At 38.1% G+C, this 20,021-nt stretch overlaps 1 protein-coding gene across 1 annotated transcript in view; it reads left to right on the top strand.

Annotated features, from left to right (window-relative positions):
- Nucleotides 1–20,021, top strand: part of LRRC9 (leucine rich repeat containing 9) — a 133,867-nt gene that overhangs the window by 55,226 nt on the left and 58,620 nt on the right. Inside the window, exons 13-17 of the mRNA XM_056133779.1 lie at nt 7,271–7,403; nt 9,505–9,627; nt 11,342–11,457; nt 13,617–13,826; nt 14,001–14,120. Coding sequence (XP_055989754.1) covers nt 7,271–7,403; nt 9,505–9,627; nt 11,342–11,457; nt 13,617–13,826; nt 14,001–14,120 — 702 coding nt within the window. The remainder of the gene's footprint in view (nt 1–7,270; nt 7,404–9,504; nt 9,628–11,341; nt 11,458–13,616; nt 13,827–14,000; nt 14,121–20,021) is intronic.

Raw genomic sequence — 20,021 nt, 5'->3', positions numbered from 1 at the left:
AGACGAAGAACTCCACATTGGGACCCATGGCCTAGAATGGAATGAACAGGGTGAGAGACTGTCTGAGTTCATCATGTCGACCAAGACCATCCATGGTAACTCACAGTTCTAGAAGGCCGAATCCAAACATTGGACATGTCTCCCAGAACGGCTCCACAACGAAATTGACTACATCATATTCAATTGATGGTTTTGTCGCTGTTGTCCCAAAATTCCGAATGGGATTGGACCACCGTCTCCTTCGTGCAAAATTCTACTTCACAGAGCAGGGAGAAAGGGCTGCAAAGTTTAAGAAGAAAACTCCCAGAACGACCACCAACTGGGAGCTCTTTGGCACTATTGCTGCAATATGGGAAGATGCCGTCATTGACAACATTGACAAGGAATATGATCCACTGGTTCAGCACCTCCATGATTGTGCGAGGAACACCAAGAGAGAGATAGCCACAAAAAAAAAAAGTGTCTTCGAAAACTCTTGAGCTTATTTGCCAACGTAGTTTGGTGCATGCCTCAGGCATCCGCAAGGGAATGTCCTAGCTCGCAAAGCAGTGCAGAGATGCGATAAAGAAAGACCTCAAAGAGAGAAGAGCAGAAGTGCTGGTAGATGTGGCAGAAGCCAGGAAAAGCATTCGTAACACCTGCCTGTCCTTTGTCAACTACAAGACCAAGATGACTGCCCTGCGACGTCCTGATGGATCTATCATATCTTCCAGAAGGGCAATGGAGAAGATTATGACTTCTACTCAGATCTCTTTGATAGCCACGTACACCTGCCCACATACCAAATTCTGCGGGATGGATATGTTGTTCCCAACCTTCTCCCTTCTGAAATCCGACATGCCATTTCTTCGGTAAAGAAATGAATAGAACTTGGCCCAGACAAGGTCAGACCTGAACAACTGAGGAACCTGTCATCAGAACTCATCAATAAGCTGGCTCGGCCCTTCACATGGTACCTGTCTGAATGCAAGGTTCCGTCCCAATAGAAAACCAGCAGGACTGTACTACTATACAAGAAGGGAGACATTCACGACATTGTCAGCTATCGCCCAATCTGTCTATTGTCTGTCATCTACAAGCTGTTCACTCGAGTCATCCTGAATAGGATTGGCAGAACACTAGATGAAGGACAACCATGAGAGCAAGCCAGGTTCCGAAAAGGATTCAGCACCATCGACCATATCCACACGATAACCAAGATCTTTGAGGTTTCTCAGGAATTCAAGATGCCGCTCTGTCTAACCTTCATTGATTTAAAGAAGGCCTTTGATTCTGTTGAGAGAATAGCAGTCATTCAAGCCCTAACCAATCAGAGCATTCAAACTCAATACATCAGGATCCTCCGTGAGCTGTATTATGGATTCACTACCAGGATCTCACCATTCTACAAAGAAGTGATCATCGATGTGAAGAGAGGGGTTCGGCAGGGTGATACTATTTCACCGAAACTCTTCACTGCCACCCTTGAGAATGTCATGCAATGACTGAAATAGGAAGAAATGGGAATGAAGATAGACAGTCAGCAACTACACCTCCTCCGTTTTGCTGTTGATATCGTTCTAATAACACCAAACATTATGCAAGTGGCACAAATGCTGGCTGACTTCGACTGTGAGTGTGGAAAGGTTTACAGCTGAATCTCATGAAGACAGTGTTTATGAGAAACGGTCTTGTTCCTGGCGCTCCATTTACTCTCAATGGGACAAACATCTCTGATTGCAACAGTTATGTGTACGTAGGTCGAGAAGTCAACATGACGAATGACCTGGCACCTAAGTTGCACAGGAAGAAGAGAGCAGCTTGGAACACCTTCAAGAGCGTCAAAGAAATAGCTAAGAGGACGAAGAACCTCTGGCTCCGAGCACATCTCTTTGCTTCCACTGTTGTTCTTGCATTAACATACGCCTCAGAGACTTGGGCCCTACGAAAGCAGGATGAAAATGCTATTTGGGTCTCTCAAAGAGGAATCGAAAGAGCTATGCTTGGAGTACCATGTTTCACTCAAAGGAGATAAAGAATCCGGAGTTCCGATCTCCATCAATGGTCAAGAATCAGGGACGCTGTCTCGTTTGCCAAAAATCAGATGGGCTGGATACGTAATGAGCATTGGAGACAACTGCTGGACTATAGCCATTACCGACTGGATTCCACGGGACATCAAAAGACCATGTGGCTGCCACCTATTAGATGGTCACACTTCTTCATCAAGACCCTGAATGATCAGTTTGAGGCTCTTCGTGTTCCTAGAATGAAAAGACACCATTGGGCTACTCTAGCATGCGACAGGGACAAATGGAGACATTTCTGGCGCCCGCTCAAGCAAATCGATGATTAACAGGAAGTCAAGTGATCAAGTGATGACCTCCAAAGGTTGATTTAAGAATCATGCCCATGAGAATGCAGACTGGTTCAGCCTTTCAGGAAAACAGTATGGATGATTCTCAAAAAATTAGAAATTGAGCTCCCATTTGACCCAGCAATACCACTCCTGGGAATATATCCCAGAGAGGCAAAAAAGTATAGTCGAAGTGACATCTGCACTTGTTTGTTCACTGCAGCACTGTTTACAATAGCCAGAATCTGGAAAAAACCTGAGTGCCCGAGAACAGATGACTGGTTAAAGAAACTTTGGTACATCTACATAATGGAGTACTATGTAGTGTTAGAAAAGATGAAGTCATGAAATTTACATACAAGTGGTACTACATGGAAAGTATCATGTTAAGCGAAATGAGTCAGAGAGGGATAGACATAGAAAGATTGCATTCATCTGGGGGACATAAAGTAACAAAATAGGAGACTAACACCCAAAAGTGGCCGAGATTAGTACCAGGAGTTTTACTCCATGGCCTGGATGTCAGCCGCACATTCTAGGGGAAAGGGGAGCTCAGATAGAGAAAGGAGCACCAAATAAAGGTTGTTGGGAGGATCCTCCCAGGATGGGAGAAGCATGCTGAAAGTAGACTATAAACCAAACATGATTGCCACTCAATGCCTCTCTTGCAAACCACAGAACCCAAAAGGAGAGAGAGAACAAAAGGGAATACCCTGTCACAGAGGCATGGTGGGATGGATCGGATGGAGGGTGGGAGAAATACTGGGACCCGTGGTGGTGGAAAATGGGCACTGGTGGAGGGATGGGTGTTTGATCATTGTATAATTGAAACCCAAGCACAAAAATTTGTAAATCTACAACTGTACCACATGGTGTTTCACTAATAAAAATTAAAAAATAAAGAAAAGAAAAAGAAAAAATAGAATCATGCCCATGAATCACCTACAGAACCATATAAATTCATTCACCAGCCATGATCCAGATATCTCAAAAGAGATCAATTGCAGAGATTTTCTCATTTCCTGCACAATGCTGAGTTGTTCAGAGCACCCTGGAGTGAGATGGGTGAGCCCAACACCCACCCAACAGCGTCGAAACTGCCAAAAACTCCACACTCCACAATTGCTACCATGTTCCCGTCTGGACTCTATTGCTTGGGATGAGCCTCATCCAAGATTAATCTGTTGAAAACACAAGTATCTGGTTTTTGTGACTGAAATCTCCAGGCTTTCATGGAGTAGGGATGGGCTACCTTCCCCCTTCTCCCTGTACCCCCACTTCTCCCTGTACTTCAGGAAACCCTGGCAGTCACCCTCCCCCCAATACACCACCCACTGAAAAATTTAACTCCTAACAGTATCATCCCATTAAAAATGTTGGACTTCTTGGATCATGCGGCCACATTTGCGGCCACCAAAATCTCAAACTCCACAACACTGATAAACCAGGAGAAATACACCAGATATGATACAATGTAATATAGAATGCAACCAAAATCATTGAACAAAATATCAATGCATAAGGCCTAACCTGTAACAACATTTTAGTAATCTCTTATACAAGGGCTTAATAGATGCATGGTGAGATACAACAACTTCACTCACTAACTTTCTTCTGAGAAAACATTTTTGATATTTATTTTAGCAAATTATAACAAGCTATATAAAATAAATTATTGAGGGCCTGCTATGGGGACAGGCTTAAGGGGTGGTTGGGAAAATTGGAGATAATGGTGGTGGAAGGTGTGGTGGTTGCATTGGTGTTGGTATATAGAATATCTATCAAATCATCATAAACGACTTTGTAAACCACAATGTTTCTATAAAGTGTAAGGAGAAAAGAAAACTTAAATAAGTAAATCAGTAAATCAATAAAAAGAAGATATGGAACAACTGAACAGACCAATTACTATGGAAGAAATTGGAATGATAATCAAGTCCTCCCCCCGCCCTCAAAAAAATGCCAAGATCCAGATAGATTCAACCTTTAAGATGGACTTACTGCCAATTTTTTTCAGGCTATTCCAGGAAATCAGAGAAACAGCAACACTCCCAGTTTCTACAAGGCATAATTATCTTCATACCAAAAACAGACAAATACAGCACAAAAAAGGAAAACTACCAACTATTTTCCCTCATGAAACTAGATGCAAAAATTCTCAATAAAATGCTAGCAAATCAAATTCATAAACACATCAAAAAGTCATGTACACCATGACCAAATAGGATTCATCTTGAGGATGCAAGGATGTTTTAACATATGCAAGTCACTCAATGTAGTGCACCATATTAATACAAGAAAAATAAAGATTATATGATCATATCAGATGACAGAAAAAGATTTGACAAGATCCAACACCCATTCATGATAAAAAAAAAAACTTCTCAATAAAATGGGAGAGGAACTTTCCTTAACATAGTTAAAGCCATTTACCAAAAGCCCACATCAAATATACTTAATGGTGAAAAAAGAGCCTTCCTTCTAACATCATGCACAAGACAAAGTTGCCCACTCTAACCACTAGTATTCAATATAATAATGGAAGTCTTTGCCATAGCAATTAGGCAAGAAGGTACATTAAGGACATCCAGATAGGAAAAGAAGTCAAGCTCTATTTGCTGATGACATAATTTATATTCAAAGAATATCTAAATACTCTACAAAAAAGCTCCTAAAAACAAGAGACTTGTAAAGTGGCAGACTGTAATGTCAATATGCAAAAGTCCATGGCTTTTCTATATGCAAATAATGAAAGAGATTAGTTTTAAAAAAAGAAAAAGCATCCCTTTCACAATTGTTCCTCAGAAAATCAAGTACAAAGAAATCAGTCTAACAAAAGAGGGGAATGATCCATACAAAGAAAACTACAAAACACTACTAAAAGAAATAAAAGAGAACACCAGGAAATTGATATTAAATAGCGCCAAAACCTTTGAGTATGAAATTGAATTTTGGGGGATTTGGGGGGGGGTTGCCGTTTGGAGGGCATGCTGGATGATGCTCATGGATTTCTACTGACAATATTCAGTGCTTGAGGATTCCCTGTGACCAAACCTGAGTCAGCCTCATGCAAGACAAATGTCCTACTCATTATACTACTCCAGCCCCTTTGAGTATGAAATTGGAAAACTCCAGATAGCTCTTCTTGCTCTAGACACAACCATATTACATACAAGCTTTAGTTTCTTCAAAGTTGAAGATGAGAACTGGAAAGACAGTTCATGGGGTAAGGTGTTTGCCTTTTATGTTCTGAGTTAAATCCTCAGAACCACATATGGCCCCGCAAGCACCACCAGGAATAAGCCCTTAGAACAGAGTTAGGAATAAGCCCTGATGCAAAACCAAAAATATTAAAACTTCAACATGACCTTAAAGATTCATGCAAAGCAAATTGAATGTAAGAATCCATCTAGTTTCAATTAATATGATCTTCCCTATCACCACCAAATTTTTGCATTTGCCTCACATACACATACTTTGGCAGGGTTTTTAATAATTAGTCTCTGTGAAATCTTACCATATCTAACCAAAAATTTCCACTTAATGGAAAGCTTATTGTAAACAGCTCTTTTTTTTCTCCTCATGTTTTACTGTTTTGTATGACATGAATAATTTTAATAACATACAGTTGGCATGAACAAGTTTAGGTAAAAAATTCATTGCTTTTGATAAGCTTGCAAAGTGTGACTGGGTAGAATAAAACTTTGTAAAGTTATAGTGCCTGTACCACACAGTGTTGTCTGTCTTTTTTTTTTCTTTAGATTTTTTTTTTTTGTGAAACACCTTGAGGTACAGTTGTAGACTTATGAATTTTTGTGCTTGGGTTTCAATTATAGAATGATCAATTATAGAATGACCCATTCCTCCACCAGCGCCCATTTTCCACCACAAATGATCCCAGTACCCCTCCCACCCTCCATCACCCCCATCCCACCATGCCTCTGTGGCAGGGCATTCCCTTTTGTTCTCTCTCTGTCTTTTTGGGTGCTGTGCTTTGCAAAACAGGCATTGAGTGGCAATCATGTTTGGTCTATAGTCTACTTTCAGCATGCAACTCCCATCCTGGGGGGATCCTCCCAACAACCTTTACTTGGTGCTCCCTTCTCTATCTGAGCTGCCTTTTCCCCTAGCATGTGCGGCTGGCCTCCAAGCCATGGAGTGAACCTCCTGGTACTTATCTTGGCTATTCTTGGGTGTTAGTCTCCAATTTTGTTACTTTATGTTCCCCAGATGAATGCAATTTTTCTGTCCCTCTCTTTCTGGGTCCTTTCGCTTAGCATGATACTTTCCATATAGTACCACTTGTATGTAAATTTCATGACTTCATCTTTTCTAACACTACATAGTACTCCATTATGTAGATGTACCAAAGTTTCTTTAACCAGTCATCTGTTCTCGGGCACTCAGGTTTTTTCCAGATTCTGGCTATTGTAAACAGTGCTGCAGTGAACAAACAAGTGCAGATGTCACTTCAACTATACTTTTTTGCCTTTCTGGGATATATTCCCTGTGGCATTTCTGGGTCAAATGGGAGCTCAATTTCTAATTTTTTGAGAATTGTCCATACTGTTTTCCAAAGAGCTGAGCCAGTTGGCATTCCCACCAGCAGTGAAGGAGGTTCCCTTTCTAGCCACATCCGCTCCAACAGCGGTTGCTTTTTTTCTTTTGGATGTGGGCCAGTCTCTGTGGTAGTGTTGTCAGTCTTGACTCTAGTTGCTTTTGTCTTCATCATAATTTAGTTGTATGAAAATTTAAAATATATTAATTATTTTACCAAATAAAATTTATACTTGTAGTTATTTATGTCTTTTTCAGTGACTCTTGCCTGAATTTTCTTTGCCCAGATGCATAAACATAAAATGACAAAACTACCCATGTTAATGTTAAAGTTTTACAAAATATTCATAAAAATATTCAGACTGTCTTTTTTTACAGATTTTTCACAAAAATGAAGCTGTTATTCTTACTAATAGTCTCGGTATATGTGAGTGTCCCAGAATTGAATTTTTGAGGCAGAAGCAAAAGGATGAAAATAAAAATTCTTTTGATCATGAGGATTTCAGACATGGTAAATACAAATATACAGTAGTTTTGAACTTTTATATTCTATTGTGAATGCATTCATTGTTTTCATAACATTTCTGATACTTGGTTTTAGCAACCTAGACATTTTTCTGAAACCATTTTATTTAATATTGTATATGACTTTCTGTTAATTATTTTAGACAGGTTGTCAACACATATTTCCCTGTGTCAATATTAATAGTATGAAATCCACTTATTATTGATATATAATTATTGAAACGGAATTTATATGAAATAGAGAAACTTTTCACAGTGTAATTTTGTTCATTAAGTGTGTTCAAAAAATAAAACATACGTATCCATAGTACATACTGCATAACCGCAAATTTATAGGAAGAGAAAAACCTGTTTGTGTAATCATCTCTCTTACAGAGTACTCAGGAAGGCAAACTTTATAAATTGTCCTTAATCATCATAATATTAGAGGAGACAAAAATATGGGTATAAATATAAAACTGGATGATGACAAATTGTGAAGTGAAATGAATTAATTTATAATCCATCTTCTATAAGACAAAATATTATTTTAATTTATTCACTGTTATCAGTGCTTTATAATATGTATTTTGAATACATATAAATAAAAGAACATGAGTTGATATTGACTATGTGTAAATAAAAGCACATAAGTTGAGTACTAAACTTCAGGGAGAAGATCCCTGGTATCCACAGATTGGGGTAATAAGCATCTCATTCTGTCTTTTCTTGCCTCACCCTTGTCCACAGTCCTTCAGTTGCTCTGGTTTTTATTGAATACCATTATATATTATCAGTTGGCAGGTGACAGGAATACTTACCATGCAAAATGGAAATAATTTCTCCTTTATGTCACTTAAAAATATTAATAAATAATACTATTAAGTTATCACCACAATTGCAAGGAATATGTAATAAAGAAACTTATCAGGCCAGGGAGAAAGTACCACCTATTCTTTCACTTCTTTATCAGTCTTTCATAGCTGCAAATTTGGGTAATTTATATATTTGTTGGTTTTGTTTAGGGGTCATACCCAGCTGTGTTCAGGGTTTACTCCTGGCTATGCACTCAGGAATCACTCCTGGCTGAGGTCAGGGGACCATTTGGGATGCCGGCTCAGCCTCGTGCAAGACCAGTGCCCTATACTATCTCTTTTTTTTTTTAATTTTTATTAGTGAGACACCATGAGGTACAGTTGTAGACTTACAAATTTTGTGCTTGGGTTTCAATTATTCAATGATCAAATACCCATCCCTCCACCAGTGCCCATTTCCTACCACCACGGATTCCTGTCTCTTTGACCCCTGGTTAATATAATTTTTATAAAAGATTGCACATTATAGATCTGCGAAGGTGCTTCATGTTGAACTAAGTTATGTACATGTGTTTTATAGCTATTAATAATCAGAAAATTAAACAGGTTATTAAGCTTTGAAAGAAATCTTATTTAAGAAAAAAACATTTGCTTCTTTTTTCTCATTCTTCATTTTCATCTTCATAGCTGCTTCATTGTGTTTTTCTGTAAATCCTTTTAATATATGTTCTCCAGAACAAAGCAAAGCCTCCCTATTTATATTTTATAATTTTCATAGTTTAAAATGCCATCTGAATGTCTTATGCACAGAAATCAGAAACTATTTTATGATTTCAGTTCCTCCTAAAGATAGAGTTTAGAAAATTCCAAGGTTTCTTAAGTGTCTAAAGGGGAAATAATGCCTGTTTAGTCAGTAATTGAATACCTCCTACCATTTCAGCTATGTGTGAGGTACTGATGATATAGAAATCAATTTTATCCAGTTAGCAAGTACAACTTTCTCATTTTAAATTATTTAATTAAAATATTCTTTAAGTCTTCCTTTTCTATAAATCTTTGATGTTATATTAATTTTATTATAATAGTATTATTAATATCATTTTTTAGAATATGCTATAGCAAATACCAACCTCCTGTTTTTGATCAAATAGTGTGCTGTGTGCTATATGGTAGCAAATTACAAACCATGACCTCTGCCAAAAAACAATCATATCTCAGACCAATAAGGAAAGTGATATTGGAAAACTGCTAAAATGAGTTGTTAAAATATTTGTTTGTGTTTTTCACATTTAGGCATCCTCCTCATTACGAAGGTTTTCCTTGGCCATTGTGTTCAGGCGTATGAACAGGACTCAATCAGTAAAGAAAACTATCCAATGGTTAATTCAGTATTCCTTCCTCGAAAAATTTTACTAAGTATGTCTGAGATAAAGATAATTATGATTTGTTTGGGGTTTTTGGCGGGGGAAGGTGTGGATGGTGAGAAGGTGGGAGGGAGTGCAGAACACACTGAGCAGTGCCCAGAGCTTACTCCTGGCTCTGCATTTAGGAATCACTACCGGCAGACCCAGGGGACCATATGAGATGTTTGATATTGAACCCAGGGCAGCAGTGTTGCAAGGCGAGTGCCAGACCTGTTTGGCCCTGAGAATTATGTGTTTTAATTTCTGAATTCAAAATGTATTTGATGTATTCTTTGCATTTGATGTGTAATTTCTACCTTTAAGAGTTTGTAAAATTTTCTACAAAAACCTTTTCCTAGCTACCAAAGAGCATCTATTCTCTATTTCACTGACATTTACATACCTATGTATGCGTATATACTTTATGAACTTTTTGGGTTTGTTTTTGAGCCAAACCCAGCAGTGCTCAGGACTTACTCCTGGCTCTGCACTCAGAATCACTTCTGGTGACTCAAATGACTAAAAGATGCTAAGTGGACTTGGGTCAGCTGCATGCAAGGTAAGCACCTACCCTCTGTGCTGTATCATTCAGGCCCCCTGAATGATGAACCTCCTGAATCTCAAATAAACTATTTGAGATTTTTTTTTTGTGTGTATGTATGCTTGTGTGTGTCAAAGGGTAACAAAAACAACCTTTAATAAAGATTTTTTTAATTTTTATTAGTGAGACACCTTGAGGTACAGTTGTACACTTACAAATTTTTGTGCTTGGGTTTCAATTATACAATGATCAAATACCCATCCCTCCACCAGTGCCCATTTCCCACCACCACGGATCCCAGGATCCCTCCCACCCCCCACCCCACCCCCATCCCACCCTGCCTCTGTGGCAGGGCATTCCCTTTTAATAACAAAGATTTTAAAGCAATAAATAATCCATTTGCCAGAACAGTATAGCTAGGGTCAGAAAGGTAGTAAAGCAGTTAGGGCGATTGCCTTGCAAACAGCTAACCCAGTTTCAATCACCCACACCGTAAATGGTTTCCTGGGCCCACCAGAATGGTCTCCAAGCACAGGACCAGGAGTAAGTCCTGAGCGCTGCCAGGTGTGACCCAAAAGCACCACCACCAACAACCTGTATTAGCCAAATATTGAAAAGAAAAGTTGAAAAAGTATTAAAGGGAAAAGATATGTATAGGAGCCAGAGAGATATTCCAGAGTTTAAGCACTTGCCTTTCATGTGGCTGACTCCAGTTGTATCCCTGGCCCTGGAGCAATCCCTGAGCACCACTGGGAACAACTTCTGAGCACTACCAGGTGTGGTCCAACTCCAATTAAATATATTAAACCCTACTAGTATATTTTGTGGCAAAAATTGTTCATATTAACAGATATTAAACTTTAGGGGGTGGAGAAATAAGGAGGAAAGCCCTCAGTAGGGCTAGAGAGATGGTTCAATACACTGGAGCACACGTTTTCCATGAGAGAGGCCCAGGTGTGACCTCAGCACTGCACAGTCCCCTGAGCACTGCCAGTAGTGGCCTCCAGTCATGGAACTGGGAGTAGCTCCTGAGTGTTGCTAGGTGTGGCCCAGAAATAAATTCAATCAAATAATAGTAGAAATTTGTTGTTTGTTATTTATTGATCTATATAAGAATGAAAAGGCATTTAACTTTTGAAGAATAATTTTGCTTGCTTGTTTGTTTCTGTTTGGGATTTTACTCCAGATTCTGTCGTGGGACATGGGAAATGTGACTGTAGCATTCGGCACTGCAAGTGGTTTGTCTTTGATCATGACCTTGTTTTACCAGAATATGTTGTGGAATTTGAGTATCTTACAATGGTAAGAATACATTTTTAAAACTTGAACTTTGAAAATGAGAACAGAGCAGTAGTTTGAAGTCTAGTAACATTAGGCCATGTTTATAGGCTGTATTTAATTATTTTATAAAGAATTAATTTTCAAAACAAAACTTTGTGACACCTATTTTATTATGCAAATATATTATATGAGTAATATGTGGCTGTGTGCATTGGAAAAGATTGAAACCATATAGAATAAATAGGAATTTTATTTTACTTCAGTCATATAGCCACTTTCTTCACAAAGCTATCCACTGTTAATAGATTTATGAATTTGCCTTCATTCTTATTTCTGTGCATTTAGATATAACTAATATATATAGTTTATACAATAGAATGTAGTTCTAATAGTTCTATCTTCTTTCCTCTAATATGTCTTACATATATTTTCATTTTAATACATATTAATACATATTTTAATACATTTTAATACATTTAATACATTAATACATATTTTAATACATTTTAATACATATTTTTCATTTTAATACATATTTTCATTTTAATACGTATTAATACACATATAATACTGTGACAATCGTACTATAATTTGACTATTTTGTTACAAATGTTGATAACACACGTCTAGTTTTATTACTATTCAAACAGTATTTCTGGCATAAGATATAGCTTAGTGGTAGAGTGCATACCCCCGATATATGAATTTCTGGGTTTGATCTCAGGTCTCACTAAAATAAATATACATAAATTAGTAACAGTACTTCACTGAAAGTCACTGTATGATTTTGTACATGCATATCATCATATAGGCATATATATATGAATGTTTCTCATCAGGATAAAGTTGTGGAAGAATTAATCAAAGAGCCTTTACATTTTTGGTAGATTTTTGGTAGATTTTAACAATTTTCTCCACAAACGTTTGACTATTTACAAATTCCCAGCAATGTGTGAAGTACTTATTTTTCTGCATCCTGAGCAATATGATACTATTCTTCTTTTCCACTCTGATGGGCAAAAAAGGGATATTTATTTTTCATATTGAGTAAATAGAAAGAAATTACATGTTTCTTTCTGAATGAGGCAAAATATTTTGATAAAAATATTATCAGTAGCTTGCTGGGCTAAGTAGTAATGGGTATTTTTATTTTCATGTGCTTTTTGACTGTATATCATCTCTGAATAAGTGATAATCAGATTTTCTACCTATTTTTATGGGGTTATTTCATTTGTTCTTACTGTGGAGTTGTATGGGTTTATATACCAGGACTATTAACCCTTTGTCATGCCCAATGTGTCAATATTCTTTTGAATACTGTCAGGTGTCTTTTCATTTAAATAATAAGATATTGAGGTTTTATTGCTGTGTTGTGGTTGTTGTTTTAGATTATAGAGAAGTATTTTTGTTTAGTGTAGTCCCATTTATTTATTTGTTCATTTTGGTTTTCTTACTGTTAGAGTCTAGTCTCTAAAGACCACTCTGGCTAACATTACTAATTATGTATTTAACCATATTCATTTGATTTCTCAGACCTTTTATTAAAAAATGTAATATCTTATCACAGTTTATTTCATTGACTTTGAAGTGCTTACCATATTCTCTTCAATAGTAACCTATTTTATTATATATGCTTTATTTTCCCATATTTTTCAAAGATTCTTTTTTAAGTGACTTTGTTTCCCTAGAACTAGTCTGATTTGTTCATATTGTTTTTGCTCACTCATTCACACTTCTTACCATAATTATATACTTGTCTTACAGTTACTTAGAGGACTGTTCTTTGTTTACTCTGAAATCAAATTTCTACAGATGTGGTCTTCTCTATATGCTTTGACACTACAGGTTACATTTTTGTTCCTCTTTGTCTATCAGTTCATTTGCTCCTAATTATTCTAGTCTTTTGTGTTCAAAATACTAGAATACAATTCTAGTTCTTTGTATCAACTATTACACAATATTTTTTAAAATTATCTCTTGCCTGTTTTAAAGGATTTTCAATGGGAGAGGTGAATACAACCATTCTTAGCCATAATTTTAATCTGGTCTCATATATTTCTTAATTTATTCTTACATCATAGATATTGCTACCTAACTGAAAAATGAATTATTTCTACATAGCCTGTTTCTTTTTCAAGATGATAAATACAGCAACCAAAATATTTTTAATAATTTTTTAGGTCAAGTCTCTCTCTTTATTTTCCTCATTCAACAATATAATTTCAGAAGAATGCAAAACAAATTTAGGAGAAACAGTGTCCCAAGATTTGAAATTTGATGATGAAGTGATAAGAATGGATCCCAAGATTAAGTCCAGACCAAAACTTGTTAGTTTGAATGACAAAGCAATATATTCCCTTGCCAAGACTAGCAGTTTCAATCATATTGTGGTAAGCATCATGCCATTTAAAGTCATATATTAGATCATTTTCTTCTATATATGTAAATATATAAAAGATACATATTTTATTTAATATATTTTCTTCAATATATATAAATAATTCTAAAAATAATTATGATCTTTAGTCTATAACCTGCCTTTTTTTTTTATTTTGTGACCTCAGTCTCTGAATCTACATGGAAACAGTTTGAGTAAGTTGAGAGACCTCTCCAAGTTGACAGGACTTCGAAAACTTAATATAAGCTTTAATGAATTTACTTGTTTAGATGAAGTATACCACTTGGTAAGAACTATTCTTTTAAAATGATTTAAATGAAATAATTGTGTGAATGAGTTAATTCTTGTAATTGACCTCATATCTAACATATTTTAACATGTATAGCTCAGATTGGTAACAAAGCATATATACACTTTCTATAAAAAGACCTTCAGTTTAAATCCTCTTTGAAGACCAGATACACATCACTGATCACATCAGTTTCTAGTTTCTTTTTTTCTTTTTCTTTTTGGGTCACATCCAGCAATGCACAGGGGTTGTTACTCCTGGCTTTGCACTCAGGAATTACTCCTGGAGGTGTTTGGGGGACCATATGGGATGCTGGGAATCGAACCCGGGACGGCTATATGCAAGGCAAATGCCCTACCCACTGTACTATTTATTGCTCCAGCCTTCATCAGTTTCTAGTTTCACAGGTCCCTCTGTTGTTTATATGTTTATGAAAAATTGTGCCACTGATTTTATGATATTTTATGGCTGTATTCTCTTCCCTCAGTCTGTTCTAAAGTTTCTCTTTTCTTTTCCTGTTCATCATTATTCTGTTTAATTTTGACTTAGTCACAGTAGTTTCTTCTCTCAGAAGCATTCTGCTCCAGAAGGCAGCCCTGGTGTGACAGTATAGAGAATGATAGTCTACGCCAACTTTGGTAGGTCATTCTCCTGCATCAGTGGAAGCAAAACTTCTGTCTTCAGCAGGTGTACTCAAGTTGGTTCCCATACTTTTCAGTGCATATTGGCCATTTTGAGGCTCTCTTTGTTCTCAGGTCCATTAGATACTTCCTTCTTCCTCTCACAGATATGGACACCACAGATCTTGTGGTTGTTGGCAGTAAATTAACTTCTCTGTGTACTTTTGAGGATACTTTGTCACATATCTTTGTTATAAACATTTCCCATGTGATTTTGTTTTATTCATTTAATCTGTTTTTGTGTGTAGTCTCAGGGAATTTTAAAACCTATACTGCCTTCACTCTATGTTCTCTAATAATTTGCCTTGCGTGTACTGTGGAGATCAGCTGTGAGCATGGCAGCGATTGAGTTCTAGAGGTTTTTGGCTCCTGGGGTTTTGTTGGGGCTGGGAGGGTAACATACCCACCTCACTCCAGATTGCCCTTTAATTAATTAATTTGTTTTTATGGTTATACACCTGAGGTTAATTTAATTTTTTTTTTACTGAACAGTAACTTTGGGGTCCAGAGGCCATCTCTGCTGCATGGGCATGTCGTTCTATGTTGGTCTTTGTTTATTTTGCTTTTGGGGTCACACCCAGCAATGCTCAGGGGTTACTCTGGCTCTGCACTCAGGAATCACTCCTGTCAGTGCTTGAGGGACTATATGGGATGCCAGGAATTGAACTCGGGGTCGGCTGCGTAAAGGTAAACACCCTCCCCACTGTACTATCACTCTGGCCCCTATGTTGCTCTCTTCTGAGAGATTTATTTATGAGTCTCTGGATCATGGCTATTAATAAGCTTATATGGAGCCAGAGACAGTTCATGGGTGAGACCACCAGGCTACCAGAGAAGCACTGGGAGATTGTGGGAAGGTTGCTCTTTCCCGACTCTGTGCAAGCCTGGAGTTTTCAGTCACAAATCCCTCAAACTTGAGTTTTTCAGCAGATTTACTCACAGATGAAGCTCATCTGAACTGTGGAGATCAGCTGTGAGCATGGCAGCGATTGAGTTCTAGAGGTTTTTGGCTCCTGGGGTTTTGTTGGGGCTGGGAGGGTAACATACCCACCTCACTCCAGATTGCCCTTGATGAGACAGCCTGGTGCGGGGTCCAGAAGTATCTCTGTGGCATGTCATTGAATGTATGTTTAATAATGATTGTTTATCCCAGTAGTATAAATGGTAATTTAGTTTAATTATTTATCTGTAATTTCTAATTCTTCTATTTTTTTCTATTTGCTTTGGATGTATCAAGTTTAACTATCATTTTTTTACACTTGTATCTTATATGAAGACTTTCCATATTCTACATGCTATAAATTGATTCTGCTAGATTGCAAAATATAAATATGTTACGTTTTCATCATCCTGATCTTACCTTGTGTATCACAATACCCAACCAAAAAATATTTCTAAATGGAAGGCCTGGGCTTCATAAATGGTAAAAAAATAAATATAATGTATGGCTTGTACAGAATTTGAATCTATAATCAAGACATCAGCAGAAAATAAAATCTCCTAAGCTGCATATTTGACTCATACACCTGAACTATCAAATAAAAAGAATATCTGGTTGTTGGAGTACAAGGAGCTTAGGTTTATCAGGTTGCACCCATCACAGTGTTCCCAAATCATTCCCATTACTTTGTCTGTAACCACTTCTATGCTCTCTTTCCCAACCAATTTGTAAGGTCTCATCCTTCTAGGACACTCAACTTGTACTGTAAGTTAATATTGCCTTTCTCCTCTCCTTATGTCTTATTTATTTATTTATTTATTTATTTATTTATTGAATCACTGTGGGAAAGGTTACAAAGCTTTCAGGTTTAGGTCTCAGTCATGCAAATATCAAACACATTTCCCTTTCCCAATACTTATTTTTTACCATGAAGAACCCCAATAGAACCCCACCCCCCACCCCTCCCAGTCCCTGTGAGGCAGATGAATTCTAGTTAACACTCTATCTGCTTTGATTAGATTCATTGTTTCAATAAAAGATTCACCACTATTATTTAGAGTTTACCCCCCCCCCAAATCAGACATGCTGAAAAAGCATTGTGAAGTGATTTGCTTTCTACAGCTGGGTTCAAGAATTAAATGTTGGTTTTGGATTTAGGCTATTTTACCTATTGACCCTGGAAGTATTTCTACTGAAAGTCAGATAGTTAAGAAATTGGTTTCTGTGTTCTGGAGTCGTGGTCGTGCTGGAGAGCCGCTCGTGGGGGGCAACTGTTGGCCTCGGTAGGGCGTGAAGGGCGGACCGAAACGCCCCCCTTCCCATGAGGTTTTAGTCGCCCCCATACCCCCGGCTCATACCTGCTGTCCACAAGGCTCCCATGCGGCCGCCATCTTTCTTTCCAGAGAGGAGAGGGCAAATGGGACAACACCCTTTCCCTTCCGGACAGACATGATGGCCTGGATTAACACATAGTCCGTTCACTTTTCTGCTCCAAGCTGCCGGGTTCTGCATTAAGTCCTTATGCTTCTGGGGCCGTGGCTGTGCTGGAGAGCCGCTCGTGGGGGGCAACTGGTGACCTCGGTAGGGCGTGAAGGACGGACCGGAACGCCCCCCTTCCCATGAGGTTTCAGTCGCCCCCACACCCCCGGCTCATACCTGCTGTCCACAAGGCTCCCATGTGGCCGCCATCTTTCTTTCCAGAGAGGAGAGGGCGAATGGGGCAACACCCTTCCCCTCCTGACAGACATGATGGCCTGGATTAACGCATAGTCCTTTCACTTTTCAGGAAGCAGAAATTCTTGACCTGCATAACAAATGGACAATGACCCAGCATATTGCACTCAAACACCCTCCTTATGTCTTTTGAATAGTTTACTTTAATGCAATGTCCTTTTTGTATAGATACAGGAAGACAATTAATATTATGCTTTATAACTTAGGAGTTAATTGGCTTTGAATATTATTCACTCCCAGGCATCTGCTTTCTCAACTTAAGCCTCAGTTGCCCTCACTTCCTAGCACCCCAAGAGCAGGGTCCCGACGTGGGACTGAATGGAACCAGGGCAAGCTGGTGAGTTATGTGCTACCCTGGCATCGAGATGAGCCAGGCCAAGGTGTCACAATTCTTAACTATAGGTTAAGAGTTTCATCATAGGCAAATGATCCAAAAGTAACAATGAGACTAGGATCCTGCTGCTAGGGATAGGAAAGATATCTGGCCCGAGCACTGCAGTCTGAGATCGAGATGGCCCTAGGAGAGCAATTCTATAAGCTTAAAGTATTTCTTACTGTGTTCATACAAAATGATTTATATTATGTATGCTTATATGTTTGTTGGACAAGGAGAGGAGAAACACACCCAGAGAATTCTGTTCTAGCGTGAGTCGATCTGCTAAGTGAGAGTCTGCCCTAGAAACTGCTTTCCCATGTGTCCTGACTAGCTTGGATGAGACTGAACATTTCTCCCCTTCATCTGCCTTCAGTAAATAATTTCAGTATATTGTAAGAGGCAGCTTCCCTTATCTCACAGAAACCTAGCTGGTCTTAGATATGCAGATCTCAGGTGCTAGCCAGGCCTGGTCTTTAGATGTAGATTCCAAGCTCTAGAAGACTGGTCTTTGGGATGCAAATCCAAGTGCTTGTAGCTTGTGAAAGGTTTCAGTCTTGGTTTTTGTATCTTCTTTCCCGAGGCCAAGATCACTGGCCTGTAGATGTAAAGAAACCATGTATGGTTTGCCGCCTCAATGTAACTCCTTTTGATGACATCACTGTATTGCGCCCTTTAGAGGTACCATGATCTATAAGGGAGATTTCAGGGCTCTCTGGGGAACACGTGCCTTAGAGAACCTGGGAACACGTGCCTGAGAGGATGGGGAACACAGGCTGAGAGAATGGGGACAAAAGCCGAGAGAATGGGGAGCACATGCTTGAGAGATCCTGGTGCCTCTATGACATAAACTTCTTCCATGTAATAAACTGCTGCTAAGACCAACCGGCCTGACCCTCGTTTCCTTCCTCCACCTGACCATCGCCATTGACCTCCCTGGAATGGGGAAATGGCCTGAAACTACCAAACGCGGGCGGTGGGAGAGATAGGCCGCTGCCGTCCCTTTGCCCGTCCTTTTTTGTGTGTTTACACATCTGGTTTTAAAAAATAATGCTTTTCTTTAGAATTTTTATTAGTGAGACACCATGAGGTACAGTTGTAGACTTACATATTTTGTGCTTGCTTGGGTTTCAATTATACAACGATCAAATACCCATCCCTCTACCAGTGCCCATAAATAATGCTTTTTAAAATCTGAAAATATCTCTGCCATAGAGTTGTCCAGAAAAGATAAAAATAAATGACTATTTACTATTTTAAATTATATTAATCCCTATATTTTTAAATTAAACAAATACTTCCTGGTGGGGGGTTTAGACCACACCCAACTGAGATCAGAAATTACTCCTAACTCTCTGCTTTAGGGATCACATATGGTGGGGATTGGGAGACCATTTGGGGTGCCAGAGATTGATCCCAGGGTGCAAAACCAGTGCCCTACCCTGTGTGTTACTACTCCAGCCCATAAAAAATACTGTTGTCTTATTTCAAGTTAAGCAATGTATTGTTAATATGTTCCCTATGTCTAATGATAACTAATCTACTTTGAATTATGAGCCATTCTCCCTAAGAATATTTAAAACAAGTATTGTGGGTTTCAATCCTGTGAGATGGATAGTATTGTACTGTAAATTAAGAAAGACTTGTTGAAATACAAGAAATAATAAAGCAGAAAACTTTGCAAAACTGGGAATAATATCCATAGATATTTACTGAATTCATAGAGTATAGTTTATGTCCAAGGAACTAAAAAGTGAAGATTCTGCCCCAGTTCCTGGGGAAAGAAAGACAGTTGTCTTTTTAAGACTCATGGTTCAACAATGATAGTCCCAAATGTTACTGTGGGTTCCACAGTAAAAACCAGGAGCCTTGCTATCAAAGAAGCATAATTTTTTATTTGTTGGGAACAAATATATTGCCTTTTGCTTTGTTTTGCTTTGTTTTACTTTAGGTTTTTTTTAACCTGTTCTTTTATGAAAACAAACAGTTATACTCTTTAATAGCAAGGCATAAAATAAAAATTTAGAAGAAATGAAGAAAATGCTTTAGTAGCTCTTTAAGAGAATACATAGATGTCATTATTGCAGTATAATGTCTAGGTTTTCTGTAAGGATTATCAAAAAGAATAAAATACTTAGAAAATCAAGGAACTGTAAGTATTATTTGAATAC

Source organism: Sorex fumeus, unplaced genomic scaffold, assembly GCF_029834395.1.
Source record: "Sorex fumeus unplaced genomic scaffold, SorFum_2.1 ptg000098l, whole genome shotgun sequence".
NCBI lineage: Eukaryota > Metazoa > Chordata > Mammalia > Eulipotyphla > Soricidae > Sorex > Sorex fumeus.
The sequence above is the reverse complement of the archived record's forward strand: the minus strand, read 5'-3'. Positions and strand labels throughout refer to the sequence as shown.